Source organism: Procambarus clarkii, chromosome 13 (genome assembly GCF_040958095.1).
Source record: "Procambarus clarkii isolate CNS0578487 chromosome 13, FALCON_Pclarkii_2.0, whole genome shotgun sequence".
Classification (NCBI taxonomy): domain Eukaryota; kingdom Metazoa; phylum Arthropoda; class Malacostraca; order Decapoda; family Cambaridae; genus Procambarus; species Procambarus clarkii.
The window spans coordinates 24,250,272-24,264,354 of NC_091162.1; the positions used below are offsets into that span (position 1 = coordinate 24,250,272).

General features: G+C 46.3%; 1 protein-coding gene across 1 annotated transcript in view; it reads right to left on the minus strand.

The window, feature by feature from the left end:
* Positions 1-311: 311 nt before the first annotated feature.
* Sugb (Sugar baby) overlaps positions 312-14,083 on the minus strand; it is a 94,712-nt gene continuing 80,940 nt past the window's right edge. Inside the window, exons 10-12 of the mRNA XM_045740790.2 lie at positions 11,922-12,288; positions 11,634-11,792; positions 312-729 (exon numbers count right to left, since the gene is read on the minus strand). Of these exons, the coding sequence (XP_045596746.1) occupies positions 638-729; positions 11,634-11,792; positions 11,922-12,288 (618 nt within the window). The 3' untranslated portion in view covers positions 312-637. The remainder of the gene's footprint in view (positions 730-11,633; positions 11,793-11,921; positions 12,289-14,083) is intronic.

Below are 14,083 nucleotides of genomic sequence, written 5' to 3' on the forward strand. Positions count from 1 at the left end.
CCACTGTAAAGAAATTTCAGGCTCATTACGGTACAGGTGTTTCTCATTACCCAAAAATAGTGTAAATGAACCAGGCCCTAACCACAAGTCTGAACTCTGGCTCAACATCCTAAGCAAATTCACACATCACCCGCTTTGCCGAACAAGTGTTTGATTAATCAGGCAAGCAAATCTGGCCTGAAAAGTGTGCATTTTAACTGGAAATTGGCCAAATCCAGGTTGCACTGTACATCTAAACTTGACTGTATTTAGGATACACCAAGCCATATTAACCAGCACCAAGTGTTTGGGACATTTTACAAAGGTTGGAATGTGTACAAAGCATTTAATGAGATAAAAATATTTTTCTACATAGCAATTAATAGATCAGTCACAAAATTATTTATAAAAAAATAAATAAAATTACAAAAAAGACTGAGTAATTAGTAATTGAGAAAGGTTGAGTAATTACATTACTGTACCTTTCATACCAAAAGCATGGATGGGTGCAGCATCATGTGATTAAGCAATGTGGTTTAGGTTCACTTTGGAAGCTCAAGGAAAACCCCAGCTTCACTGTAGGCACTTGTATATCTTACTAAAAAGCACACTTTTAGACAATTTTAATACACATATTTTGTCATCAAATAATTTGACTTCAGATGTCTTCCTCTGCATCTGCATCATTAACGGCAACTGGCTTCATGCTCTCACTTGGGGGCATGTACCCCATTGGCGAGGAGCTTCCTCCTGCAAAAAACAACAGCTGATTAATAAACACTTTAATATGAATTAACATGTTAAGATTTTTTAATTACATAATTCATAAAAAACCAGCATTGAATGTAATGAAATGCCATTTACTGGGCGAGTCCCGGAGGCTCCCTGGAGCTATTGGGCTAATATGCGATACATTAGATCAGGGCATTAGTCAATGGAGCTCAGCCTACCAGGGACTACAAGCCAGAACCTGGTCCCCTTAGAGAGGCACAGGGAGCAATGGCCCCTGGAAAACACCCTTGTGGTTGGGGGTTTTCCCTTATCTGCCATCAACCGGGGTTAGGCACCCAGAAACATAGACATAACAAAACAGATTCCACTTGGTAAGAAAATTGCAACCAAAAACCGAACAGAGAAGGCAGAACTCCCTCAATTCCCAAAGTAACATGCAAACAAGCAAACGTCACATCCCACTGCTGCACCGCTAGTCCGCGAAGCCCTCTACTCCTTGGAAGGGGGAGGGGGTAACCCCAGACCCCCCGTGTCAGCCATCCAGCAACTTCAGTTTGGAGGCTAAGCACCAAAACAACACAAAAACAACCGACCGACCGGAGGGAGGAAGGGTGCCCGGGAGCCTTCGGGGCTCGCCCAGAAAATGGTGTTTCATTACATTCAACGCTGGTTTTCTGTGGGGGAACCCCTTTGGGGTCCCCCCTGTAGCTACTTAACCAAGATAAGGAATAGAGGGACTTACCTGGGAGGCGACTGCCACATGCTCCTCAATTCGAAGGCGAGACAACTGGCTGCAACCTGCGACCCGCAACACACACGAATGCCCAGGACCAGGAATGTTGTCTAAATAACTGGCGGCCAGGACCCTATTCGACCTCCAAAATCCCCATGCCTGAATATCAGCCCAAGACATGTTGTTAAACACATCAGCCAATGTAGTAAACTTCCAAACATCATGGACACGAGGATAGATTGCAGACTGGCTAGATTTAATAACCCTGCGGATGACCTGGGAGACCCGAGCCCTGGAACACAGAACGAGGGGAAATTTAATCAACCCAAAGCGCATCCCCAGCCACTGAAGCCAAAGCACGCAGATAATGGCGAAGTGCCGCAACCGGACACAACACATGATGCACCCCCAGGCTGACCAACCAAGCATCAAGTACCCAAGGACCTCTCCGGAAAGAAGCCATCTCATTTTTCGTCAGAAAAGGAGGCGGCTGCAACTGAACAAATCGACCACCAGGATCGAAAAAGCAGAAACCCTTCCGCCAGAGGAGAGCATGAAGCTCACCGACCTGACCCCCAGAGACTAATACCAGCATAAACTGAGCCTTGGAAAAACAATCTTGAACTGAATGGACCACCACAAACTGAGGAGAGGAAAGATAGGAGAGCACCCTGTCCAAGGACCAGGACTGGCTCAGGCAGTGCATGAACAGGCAGAAAAACAAAGCATGAGAAAGCTAACTGAACTGGGCAGAAGTAGCATCCACCCCCAACACAAGCTGGGGTGGCTCTACCAGCGCCGCACAATACGAGGCAACAGTATTAGGCATCATATGACAGTCCTGGGAGAGGGAGAGACACATGGAAGCGGATCCGAGTGTCCCAAACAAGACCCAGCCAGGTCTGAACATGGGACAAAACTAAATGGGACTTCCTCCAGTTCACCAGGAACCCGAACCCAGCAAACTGGGACAGCACCACACCCCTGGCGAGCAGACAAGCAGATCGACTGGGAGCTCACACCAGCCAGTCATTGAGGTAGGTCATGACCCGAACCCCTAGCAGATGCAGATCGGTCATCACAACCCAGGTAAGCTGTGTGAATACGTGAGGTGCCAGATTCAAGCCAAAAGGAAGGCAATGAAAGCAGTAAGCATGATGTCCCACCACAAAACCTAGCCAGTCCCTGAACCCTGAATGAATAGGGACGTGCCAATACGTATCCTTGAGGTCCAGGGACACCATCCAGGCACCCGGCTCCAAAAGAAGCCAGACCTGAGACACAGTGGTCATCTGAAAGGAGGGGCAAGGAATCCAGGGGTTCAGACAGTACAAGACCAGAATGAACCACAGATCCACACAGTCAGTTTCGGCACTGGGAACAGGCGAGACACCCTTCTGAGGGACGAGGTCAGAAACTGGCACCAATGGCCCACCTCGACAAGCGGAATCCCAAGAACTGGCACGACCTTTCTGAGATGGCCGAGAAAGGCCATCCCGGAGAACTAACATGTCTGACATAAGATGACAATTAGACGAAGCTGCCTGCAGAAACTGCGTGACAGCAGATTCTGCAAACCGCAAAACGACGACAAAAACCTAAGCCAGGGGCCAAGCGGATTCCAAAGTGAGAGTGAGCACAGCCTGATGGGCACGCGAGGTGAGAAGCAAAGAACAGAGACACTGCTTCCTTCAAGATAGACGCAAAACAGCTTCAACATCGCGGCCAACGCCCGAGCTGCCGATGCCAACACACCAGATGAAGGCCCGGCATCCTGTGCCTTCACATCCTCAAGCCAGGCCGAAGACAGCTCATGAAGGGCAATGAAGTGTAAGACCGAAGCCAAATGCCCACAGGCGTGCAAATTTTCAGTAACCAAGGATGCTGAAAGGGTAGGAACCTGCACATGCAGCTGCACAAGGCCAACATCCCAAAAAAACACAGGAGTGAACAAGCACACATTAAGGCATCCAAACTCGCTCCCCCAGGTAAACCTGCAGAATGGTAGAAGTTTCTCACCACTCAAGCATGCGGGTCCAACAGAACCCATGCCCCCAATGAAAAGAATGGGAAGTTTACCAGCCAGGAAGACTCCAGAACCTCCAAACGCACCCAATACAGGGAAGAAGATCCAAGCTCAAATAAGGACGGATCCATCACAGAGGTGGAATCTGGGAACCTCCTTAGGGAAGATTCGAGAGGGGGGATAAGAAAACCCCCTCTGCCTGCAACAACAAGCCCCACAAAGAGGGCACCAACAGCCAAGTGGGGTCAAAGGGGGCCCAAGGACCCCAGATCCATTCCTCCCAAGCCTCGGGATCCCCCAAGTCGGGACCCAAGGCAGTGCAGTCCTCCATACCCTCTATCCCTGAAGAAAAGGTAAAGTCCAGGGGAAAGGCTGAAAAGAAGGGAGCCTGCTGGTGGAACCCAGAAACCTCAGTAGGAGAAACCGGCTCGAATGCCTCCGTCCCCAACTCAAATGGGGCAGCCTCAGAAGCTGCCTGAGTCTCATTACCAACTAAACCCTGCTCCGACTCCGAAACCCTCAGACGTTTGGGAGCCGGAAGTTGGGGAAAGAGGCGCAGGATGAACAACAGGGGAAGGACCAGGGAGCGCGGATACAACCAAAGTCGAAGCAACTAACGCCTCCAGGTCCGGGTCCCTATAACCAAAGCAGGGCAGCCGCGGGGTATCTGGGTGGAAAACCAACCTAGTACGTTGTAGTAACCTAAACCTAGCATGCAATGTGGATGCTGCCTGTACCCTAACAGTAATGTAACCAGAAAAGTACTGGAGAACAAGAAGAGAAAACAACTCACAAGACTCCGGGTCAAAGGTGTTGTTGACCCAACAGGCAGCATGACAGAGACAAAAGAGGTGACTGTAACCCCTAAAACAAGGGCACACAGCAACTTTCGAACCTGCACGAGGTGGGCTGGAACTAGAAAGATGCAGTCATAGGTCCATCGAGTCCCGACAGGGTTTTCCAGGGCCCGCAGGCTGATTGATATGGGAAGCCCGGGTTAGGTGTTGCTAACCGGTTAAGACCCATAGTTAACAAGGGGGTGTTCAAAACACTGAAACCCCTGCGATGTGCACGCAGGGGTTTCATGGTACATATCAAAATTTATTTTGGTGGCAGAGGGCCACCAAAATATTGTAAGTGGAATGATAGCCACACCAGGCAAGAAAACCAAAACAAAAAGAAACCCCCGCAAAAGTACAACGTCCCCAGAGGAAACAGGAAACGGCTGCTGCGTAGGTAGGCAGGCTGCACAACACCTTGACGCCCCAACCAGCACAATACCACTCCCTACCCAAGCTAAACAAGGGCCATGAAACCCCAGCTGGCCCCAAGGGCTGGGTAAATGCCGAGCAGTAAAAACCTCTACAGAAATGGTTTCCCGAACACACCAGGGAAGGGAACCCTAACACGCAAGGGCAATACTCACAGGGCGCCTAGGGAAGGATGCCCCTAAGCGCATGCAGCCCCAGCACTGATGAGGACACCTGGCCACCACCCACAACAACACTGCAGAGGTCATCACGAAGGCAAAACACTGCCTTGGAAATCGAGGCCAGAGAAGATATCCGCCCCGGACCACATTACCGAATGAACTGAAGTGCTGGGTAGCCGGCGCAGGGAGGGAAGGGCGGCGCGGTAGAGCGGTGCGGCAGTGGAGTGTGACGTTTGATTGTTTACTTGGGACTGGAGGACGTTCTGCCTCTCTTTTTGGTTTTTACTTGTAATTTTCTTACCATGTGGGGTTTGTTTTGTTATGCCTACCTTTCTGGTTGCCTAACCTGGTTGATGGCAGATAAGGAAAACCCCAACCACAGGAGGGTTTTCCAGGGCCACTGCTCCCTGCAATCCCTCTGAGGGGGGGGGGGGCAGGTTCTGGCTGTTGGTCCCCAGTAGGTCAAACTTCATAGACTAATGCCCCGGTCTAATATATCACACATTAGCCCGATAGCTCCAGGGAGCTGAAGGGGCTTCCTGCAGAAATGCAATTAATCTTCAATTAATTTCATTTATTTTTCTGGAAGAAGAAGGTATGTTACAAACCTGGTAATTACCTGTGTTTCACAGATGGTGTAGGTAGAAAATATTCATCCTATCTCGGTTTGTCAAGTATGATTTATATTATTGAAATTTACATATTATGTATCTGTGTAAATCACAAAAAATAAACACGTGATTAAAAATGTGACAGTGTCAGACCGCGGAGGAAAAGTACTTAAGTACTTTCATATATTAATACATCTTCAGACTCCTTCTGAAGATGTATTAATATACGAAAGTACTTAAGGAAATTCCTGTTTCAATTTTCCTCCGTGGTCTGACACTCATATTATGTATATATTTGGCATTGCTGCTATACTGTGCTTTATGCATGTTCTTACAAGGATTATGGTGTAGCAGTACTGTATATTGTAATCCATTGTATGAGAGAGATCATGAAATGGTGTCTCTGGGTAGACATGTACAATTCTGGTCCAAGACATGTGAGGGTGAGGCGCGTGTCGGTCAGGTTGTTGTGTTACCAGATTGTGTATTTATGAGAATGCTATTATTTTCTTAGTTAACTTTATATTAGGGTTAATATCATTCCAGAATGTATATAATAATACAGTGGTACCTCCACTTATGAATTTAATCCGTTCCCAGAGCGGGTCGTAATTCGAAAATTCGTAACTCGAAACGAATTTCCCCGTAAGAAATAACGTAAATTGAAGTAATCCGTTCCACAACTCCCCCCCAAAAATATTAACTTAAAATACATTTGATACCGAATACCATTCTTTTTGCTCTAGTTGCAATACAGTATGTATATCTAACTTTCATTGAGAACTCTTGTTGGCGTATGGAAGGCAGTGAGGAAGGGGAAGGGCGAGGGGAGGAGGAAAGGTGTTAGTATTTGGAAAGGGATTCCCCTTCCATTATAACATCAGGCAGTAATGACTTCTATGTTTAGTAGGCATACCTTAGGACCTGATTGTGGCTCACTGCTTGCTTGTCTTACAAGAATTTGTCTAAAGTCACTTCTTTTTCCCTACATTTTAAAACTTATCTGAGTAGTTAAACATCACACTGTCATTTAGAAGGTTAATGCAATGGTCTGCTACAGCTTTATCTGGGTGGGTTTTTTCAACAAAACATTGCAATTCTTCCCTTAGTCGCATTTTTCGACGAAATTGGGATCATAATTAAAAAAATTCGTAAGTAGGGGCAGTCTTAAGTCGAAGTGTCACTGTATATACTTTGATTGTAAAACTGTTTGAGAGTGATTACTTTCATATGTAGTGTGTTAAGAGTTGTGTTAGACAATATTGATAACTCTCAGAGTGAGGAAGAGGGCTGTGTGGTGGTGCCTGAAGGAGCTCCAGTAGCAAGTAAGGGGGGTCCTGGTGTCAACATTCATTGTCAGTTAAGTCTTTTGTAATATTATGTTACTTGATCAATATGGTATAGGCAGCCCTGGTCGAGGACTGGACCACGGGAATGCTAAGCCCCAAAACCATCTTGAGGTAATCTCAAGGTAGAGTGCTATGTCCTAAACTCAATGTCCAGAGTTTTATGTGTAACTCCTGTAAGTAAACTGATTCTCCCATGAATACAGTATTTATTCAACTATTCTCCCCAGGTAAAACTTACATTGTAGTCATTAGGTTGAATATATTTTACTGTGAAGGTAGTATGAGCACAGTGATATCAGCAAGTATATAACAGCCCCAAATATTGTTGCATACATAGCAACTAAGACATACTATTTAAAAAGAATAATATGGCTTTGAGTGAAAATTAAAAGCCCATTTCTGAGCAAAGCCACTTGGAAGGTCTTTTAGGCAATGTCCAGTTCTTCGTAAAACAGAACTTAAATCCAGTGAGGATTTTTTTGAGCTGCCCTCGTCAAGCCATGAGGCACGGGGCAGATAAGGAGACATGGAAAATTTATCAGTCCACCCCAAAAATATTTAAAAACTCATTTATCTACACTCAAAATTCCTCCTACAAGAAGTATTTGGATTCAAAGAGACTGCCCAACATTACTGTGATAAATTTATTAATTGGATATCTACTCACAACACCAATCCTCCACCACCACAACCTCTCAACCTGTAACTATACTTAGGTAATTACACAAGTGTAAACAGAGGGAGCCTGAAGATCCACCTTCCTTTTATCCCTGCTTGACTCTGCAGAGGCACAGGGTAAGTCAGAATAAATGAGGGAGGACATGCAAGTGGAATGTGGGGGGGGGGGGGGTAGGAGTTAATGATTAAAGAACACATTACTGTATAATAATTAGAAGGAGAGGGGGGGGGGGGAAGTAATGTGACTTTGGCATCCCATCTTAAACATGTGATGATAATACATACTGTATAATCAAAATGTAACTCCTAACATTTCTATACTTGGATATTTTATTCCCAGGCTCCCCTTCACTTCATTGCCTGCACTAGCCACAGCACAGTTACTCAAACAGCTCCTTCAGAAAACGTCAGCAGAGCAATCACAGTGATTAAATCTATACTGTATCATACAAGTAAAAATTACAGGAATTATAAATTGGGAATAATCAAGGGATAACGTGATGAAGAAGATAAACTAATAACGGGCAAATCCAGTGCATCCTTCTGTTTAGGCAGTACTAACAGTAATGATGAGGACCATCGTACATATACTGTATTAACGTAAAAGGCAATTAGAAAGTAGAAATTGATACTATTGAATTTGGACAAACTAAAGAAGTATAGTATTTGTACTGATGTTGTAAAGAAAACTTAACTTTCCTAGGCCTAATACATACTACCTGAGGCTTAAAATAATACATATACAATGCTATACTAGGCCTAGTAATATTTAAGTTTGTTTTCTAGCTTTATTTTTAAAACTACTGTATAAAGTAAATAGTACCAAATTCTACTAAATAGTCCACAAATTGACCGCCCTGACACACAGGGCGGTCAATTACCGAGCAGCAAAAGACCAACAGAGGAAAACCCCAAGATGACTTGTGGAAGATAACCCCAAACTCCAAGGGCAGTACAGGTACAGTGGAACCTCGATTAACGAGTGGCTCTATTTACGAGTATTTCCAGTAACGAGCGAGCCACTCACAGCAAATTTGTCTCTATTGGCGAGCAAAAACCACATGGTGCTTCCTAGCGTCTCGTGGGTTCTCGCAAATTCTCGGACGCCTCCGACGCCAGTGTTGTTGTTGTATCCCACACGACAAGCATCCCTCTGGATTTATTTGCGCTTTTCTTTGGGTTTTTAATGGTTTTGTGACTACAATTTGTAACGCACGATGTTGCCAAAGAAGCTACTTGCTAAAGATAGTGTTGTCAAGAGGAAGAAAGACACAATTACTGTGGATTTGAAGAAGAAAATTATAGCAAAGCATGAGTGTGGTGTCTGTGTGACTGATCTCACAAGGGAGTATGGCAGGTCCTCATCAACAATTTACACCATTAGTAAGGGAGGATGCTGCCTCTTCCACTGAGATCAGGGAAGTGTTGGAAATGTTTGAAAAGGTGAACGCATTCTTGGAAAAGCTGTCCTGATATAGCAGTGACAACCCGGTGTGTGAACATGTTTAATTAATTTAACACTTTTGCAGGTATATGTCACTTAAGTGTGACATATTTTTCTCTTGAATGCACCCAAACGCCGCGCTCAAGCGTCATTTGAATAAATATTTCTATAAAATCCAATTCTTATCCGATCGACTTAGGGATAGTATAAACATGTTTGCCATGAAATTTTCGTTTTCTCTAATAGCCACATAGCCTATTTGGGAGAATGGCATTGTATTGTATCTTCGTGGTAAGACTGTTGTATTGTTGATACGACGAGTGTAATCGACGTAGTTTTTTATTTGGTGCCGGTCTAACACATCCCTGTGTGACATTTTATACATATGTTCTTCTAGAACATACTATTGCGAACACATTGGTACAAAAATGAAATACTAACACCGAAAATTAAGGTCAGGACAGTGAAAAAGAGAGGCAACACTTTTCAGTGTTGCCTCTCGATCGCCCTGCTTGATACCTGCTTGATGGGGTTCTGGGAGTTCTTCTACTCCCCAAGCCCGGCCTGAGGCCAGGCTCGACTTGTGAGAGTTTGGTCCACCAGGCTGTTGCTTGGAGCGGCCTGCAGGCCCACATACCCACCACAGCCCGGCTGATCCGGAACTTCTCTTAGAAAACAGTCCAGTTTTCTCTTGAAGATGTCCACGGTTGTTCCGGTAATATTTCTTAATAGTCGCTGGGAGGACGTTGAACAACCGCGGACCTCTAATGTTTATAGTGTTCTCTGATTGTGCCTATGGCACCTCTGCTCTTCACTGGATCAATCTTGCATTTTCTTCCATATCGTTCACTCCAGTATGTTGTTATTTTACTGTGTAGATTTGGGACCTGGCCCTCCAGTATTTTCCATGTGTATATTATTATAAATGCCCAGCGCACTTGGGGCAAGTTTTTTTTTTTTTGTTTACCGAGAGCGCGAAAGTGTGACAATTTGCTGTCTTGTTTTAGGAACATTCTAAAACAAAGACAAAAGCAATTGTCAATGATACGTTCTTTGCAAAAGTAGAGAAAAGAAGAGCCAGTGATAGTGAACCACAACCCAGTCCCAGTGGGGTGAAATTCCCAAGAAGAGAGAGTCCGCCTGACTCAGAGGTGGATTCTCCTTCCACACCATAACCCCTCTCCTCCTTCCCACCTCCCCATCGTCTCCCTCAAGCCAGCAATGACTCTTCATAAGGTAAAGTAAACATTAAATCAGTACAACAAAACATTTATAATTACATGTGCAGTATTATATTTACATAAAAAAATGTCATAAAAGTATGGATGTTTTTGGGAGTGGAACGGATTAAATTTATTTCCTTTATATTAAATGGGGAAATTTGTTTAAGACGAGTTTTCCAGATAACGAGCTCTGTGCCAGAACGGATTAAACTCGTTAATAGAGGTTCCACTGTACTTACAGGGCACCTAGGGAAGGTGACCCTAGGTGCATGCAGCCCGAGTACTTGAGAAATTACTCCTGGCTCGCGCACCACCAGAGAAGATTCGCCCAACACCACAAGGCACAGAGCAGAGGACAGAAATCAGGAGACAGAGCCACAGCAACCAATGCCATTTACATCAGGCAAAGAACTGAAGGTGTGGGTTGTGGGGTCTGGGGCTCCCCATTCCCCCTCCCGGGGAGGGGGGGAGCTGCGCAGACGGCGGTGCGGCAAGTGGTGATGTCATACTCAGTTGCTTGTTTTTCTTTGGGGATTTCTATCCACTCGTTTGACTCTCAGTAAAAGTTTCAACCGGAATAGGGGTTTGTTTTGGGATGCTTACCTTTCTGGGTGCCTGACCTAATCGATGGCAGACGTAGAATGCTCCAAATCACATGTGCTATTCTATAGGCCATTGCTCCTCGTGCCGCTCTGAGGGGGCCGGGTTCTGGCTCAGGGTCTCCGGTAGGCCTATGAACTCCATTCACACTGACTGATGCTAAAGTCTAATATATTACGTATCAGCCTGGATAGCTCCGGGGAGCCGACGGGGCTCCCCCCCCCCCCCAGAAAACTATATAAAAAGTCATTCAGACATATTGAAATAATTATTTTAATATGTCTACATGGCAACTCGGCCCCACCAAGCTTCCAGGGAAAGTGCCAAAGGGCGACTTATTGCTCAGTGCCTGTGAATTGTGAAACGTCTCTGCTCCATCACAGCCAAAGTCACAAAATATATACGTACCTGGTATTTTTTTTTTAGTTTCCCGTGATCAGGGAATGCATTTTAACAATATTAAGAAGTAAACAATTTGGGAAGAATAATGGGGCTATCACATTAAATGGGTATGCAGTATATGGGTTAATCTAAGCTTCACAACTATTACTTATTATTTTTCCGGCTACAATTTTCTTCTTGTAAGCATTTTGAGTGTGCCACAAAGCTGTTGTCACTACCTTACCCCATTCACCACAAGTGATTCACTTCTTTTTATGTTCAAGGCTGATCTCAAGTGTCTTTCCTTAACCATCGTATTACACTATTTCAAACGTCTGCACTCTTTTTAATACTACTCATCCTATTATTCCTGTAAAGAGGAACCAGAGAAACCAACATACTGTCATGATTCTGGGTATAAACGTTCAGGTAATTGTGTACATACCTGCTGGAGTAGAATGAGGCCTGAAGGTGCTAAGCAAGAGCTGAAGAATCACATGAACCGCAGTGAAGATTACATTGAATATTCCCGTATAAAGAAAGGTCTTGGGTCCACCTACAGTAAAGAATAAGAAGCCTCCTACAAATCCACCAGTTGCAACACCTGCAAAAGTGATGGAAAACAGTTTATAACCTGCATAATCTTTATATTAGAAATGCACATGTAACTTGTGGCAAATATAAGCAATTAAAATATTGGTATAATCCTGATACTTGATTAATGAAGTCTTACCAATGCCTTCAAATGCTGCACCAACAATACCCTGCATGGTTGCCTCTGTTCCGCAGGGTGCAACATGACTGGCATATGATGTCATTGTGGCATAAAAAATTCCAAATGTAAATCCATTGAGAAGTTCCACCGGTAGGAACATCCAAGGGTTTGAGACGGTGTAGTAAAGCATGTAACGGATGCCGAAGACTCCAATAACAAGTGACATGGCATGAACGTGTCCCAGCTTCTTGATGAACCATCCGGATACGAAGAAGAATGGCAACTCTCCTCCAAAGCACTGGACCCCCATTATCAGCCCTTGCAGTAACTTCAGAGCCCCGAAGTGGCAGTCCCATTTAAATGCTATGTCCTCAACCAACATGAGCTGTGAAGGCAAAGCAATGTTATTTACATTTAAATATAAAAAAACAGCATTGAATGTAATGAAACGCCATTTTCTGGGTGAGACCCTGGAGGCTCCCCGGAGCTATCCAGGCTGATATGCTAATGTCAGACTTTGGCATCAGTCATGTGTATGGAGTTCTTTGGGCCTACCGGGGACCACGGCCAGAACTTGGCCCCTTCAGAGAGGCAAGGGGAGCAATGGCCTATAGAAACCCCCGTGTGGTTGGAAGTATTCTTTGTCTGCTATCGACCGGGTCAAGCACCCAGAGAGGTAAGCATTCCAAAGCAAACCCCTATTCTGGTTGAAATATTGTTACCAAAGGCCGAACAAATGGATAAAACTCTCAAAACAAGAAAGAGCACACTAGTGTGACGTCACCCGTTGCCCGGACACCAAGCAAGCAGCGCCTGAAACCACGGCTGGGCCGGCCACCATGGGACCAAGAGGACAACTCTCCCCTGGTAAGTCTCCAAGCGAGTCTGGACGCAGAGCAATAGCAAAACCGGGGGAAAGAGGTACAGGAACCCCCACCTCGACCAGCGCTGCCGGAAGGCATCGACCCCGATGGCCTCGCAATCGGGGAAGGGCCCCACATACTGGGGAAGGCGCCGCGACCAAACCAACGCTTAGAGGTCCACCTCGGGGTGTCCGAACGTCTGGCAAAGCCAACGGAAGGAGTTGGCATCGACCATCCATTCTGTGGAGAGGGGAATGAAACGAGACAGGCCGTCGACCAAGGCGTTGGACACTCCCATCACGTGAACTGCCAGGAGAGCCAAACCCCAAGAATTCTGCAGACAAGTCACCCAAAGCGACCAGCACCAAAGAGCCAAGGACCACATCGAACCCCTTCCCCCCCCGGTTCAGACAATGAACCACCGGGAAGCTGTCCGAATGGAGCCAAATCGTCGACCCGCGGGCGACCCGAAGCCCCCGAAGAGCAAACCACACCGCCGGGAATTCCCGCATTGTCCTGTGGGCTCAACAGAAAGACTGACCCCACCGTCCCTGGCCGCCTGGTGAGCAACTGGTCACAGAGCCTGAGCCGAGAGATGATGCGTTCGTGAACACATCGAGCGAGGGATCGGGTAGGCACCAAGGCACTGAACTCCGAAAAAACCGAAGAGGAAGTCAGCAACGCAGCAATTGACGTAAGGCCCCCGGGGTCTGAACTCAGCGGTCGTAAGAGAGGTGGAAGGGACATCCCCAAAAGAACCAGAACAGCTGACGAAGCCAAGCCCGACTCGGCGAGTACACCCAAGGTCCTCCTCTGCAGGTCCTGGGGCCGAGTCTTCCTCCAAGCACCGACCCCACCAGACAAGGCCGGCACAGCCGTAGAAGCCGGACAGAAGGGGGGCCCACTGGTCAGACCCAGAGGCTTCAACTGGGGAAGTAGACTTGAATGCCTCCGTCGCCACACCGGAAGGGGCATCCCTCGAGGCTGTCCGAGTCTCAAGACCAACTAACCCCTGCACCGACTTTGAAACCCTCAGATGTTTCGGGGCCGGAAGCAGGGAAGGGGAACCAGAACAAACATCAGGAGGGAAAGGACGAGGAGGTGCGAACTCAACCGGTGGTGGGAGGCGACCCCTCCAACCCCCATGTCTGGGTCCCTATAAGCAAAACGGGCCAGCAGCAGGGCATCCGGGTGAGCAACCAACTGAGCCCTTTACAACAAACAAAACATAGAATGCAATGCCTGCACAGTCTGTACCCGAAGAAGATCATCCGCAGATAGGGTAAATTGAGTCACCAACAAGCAGCAAAACTCACA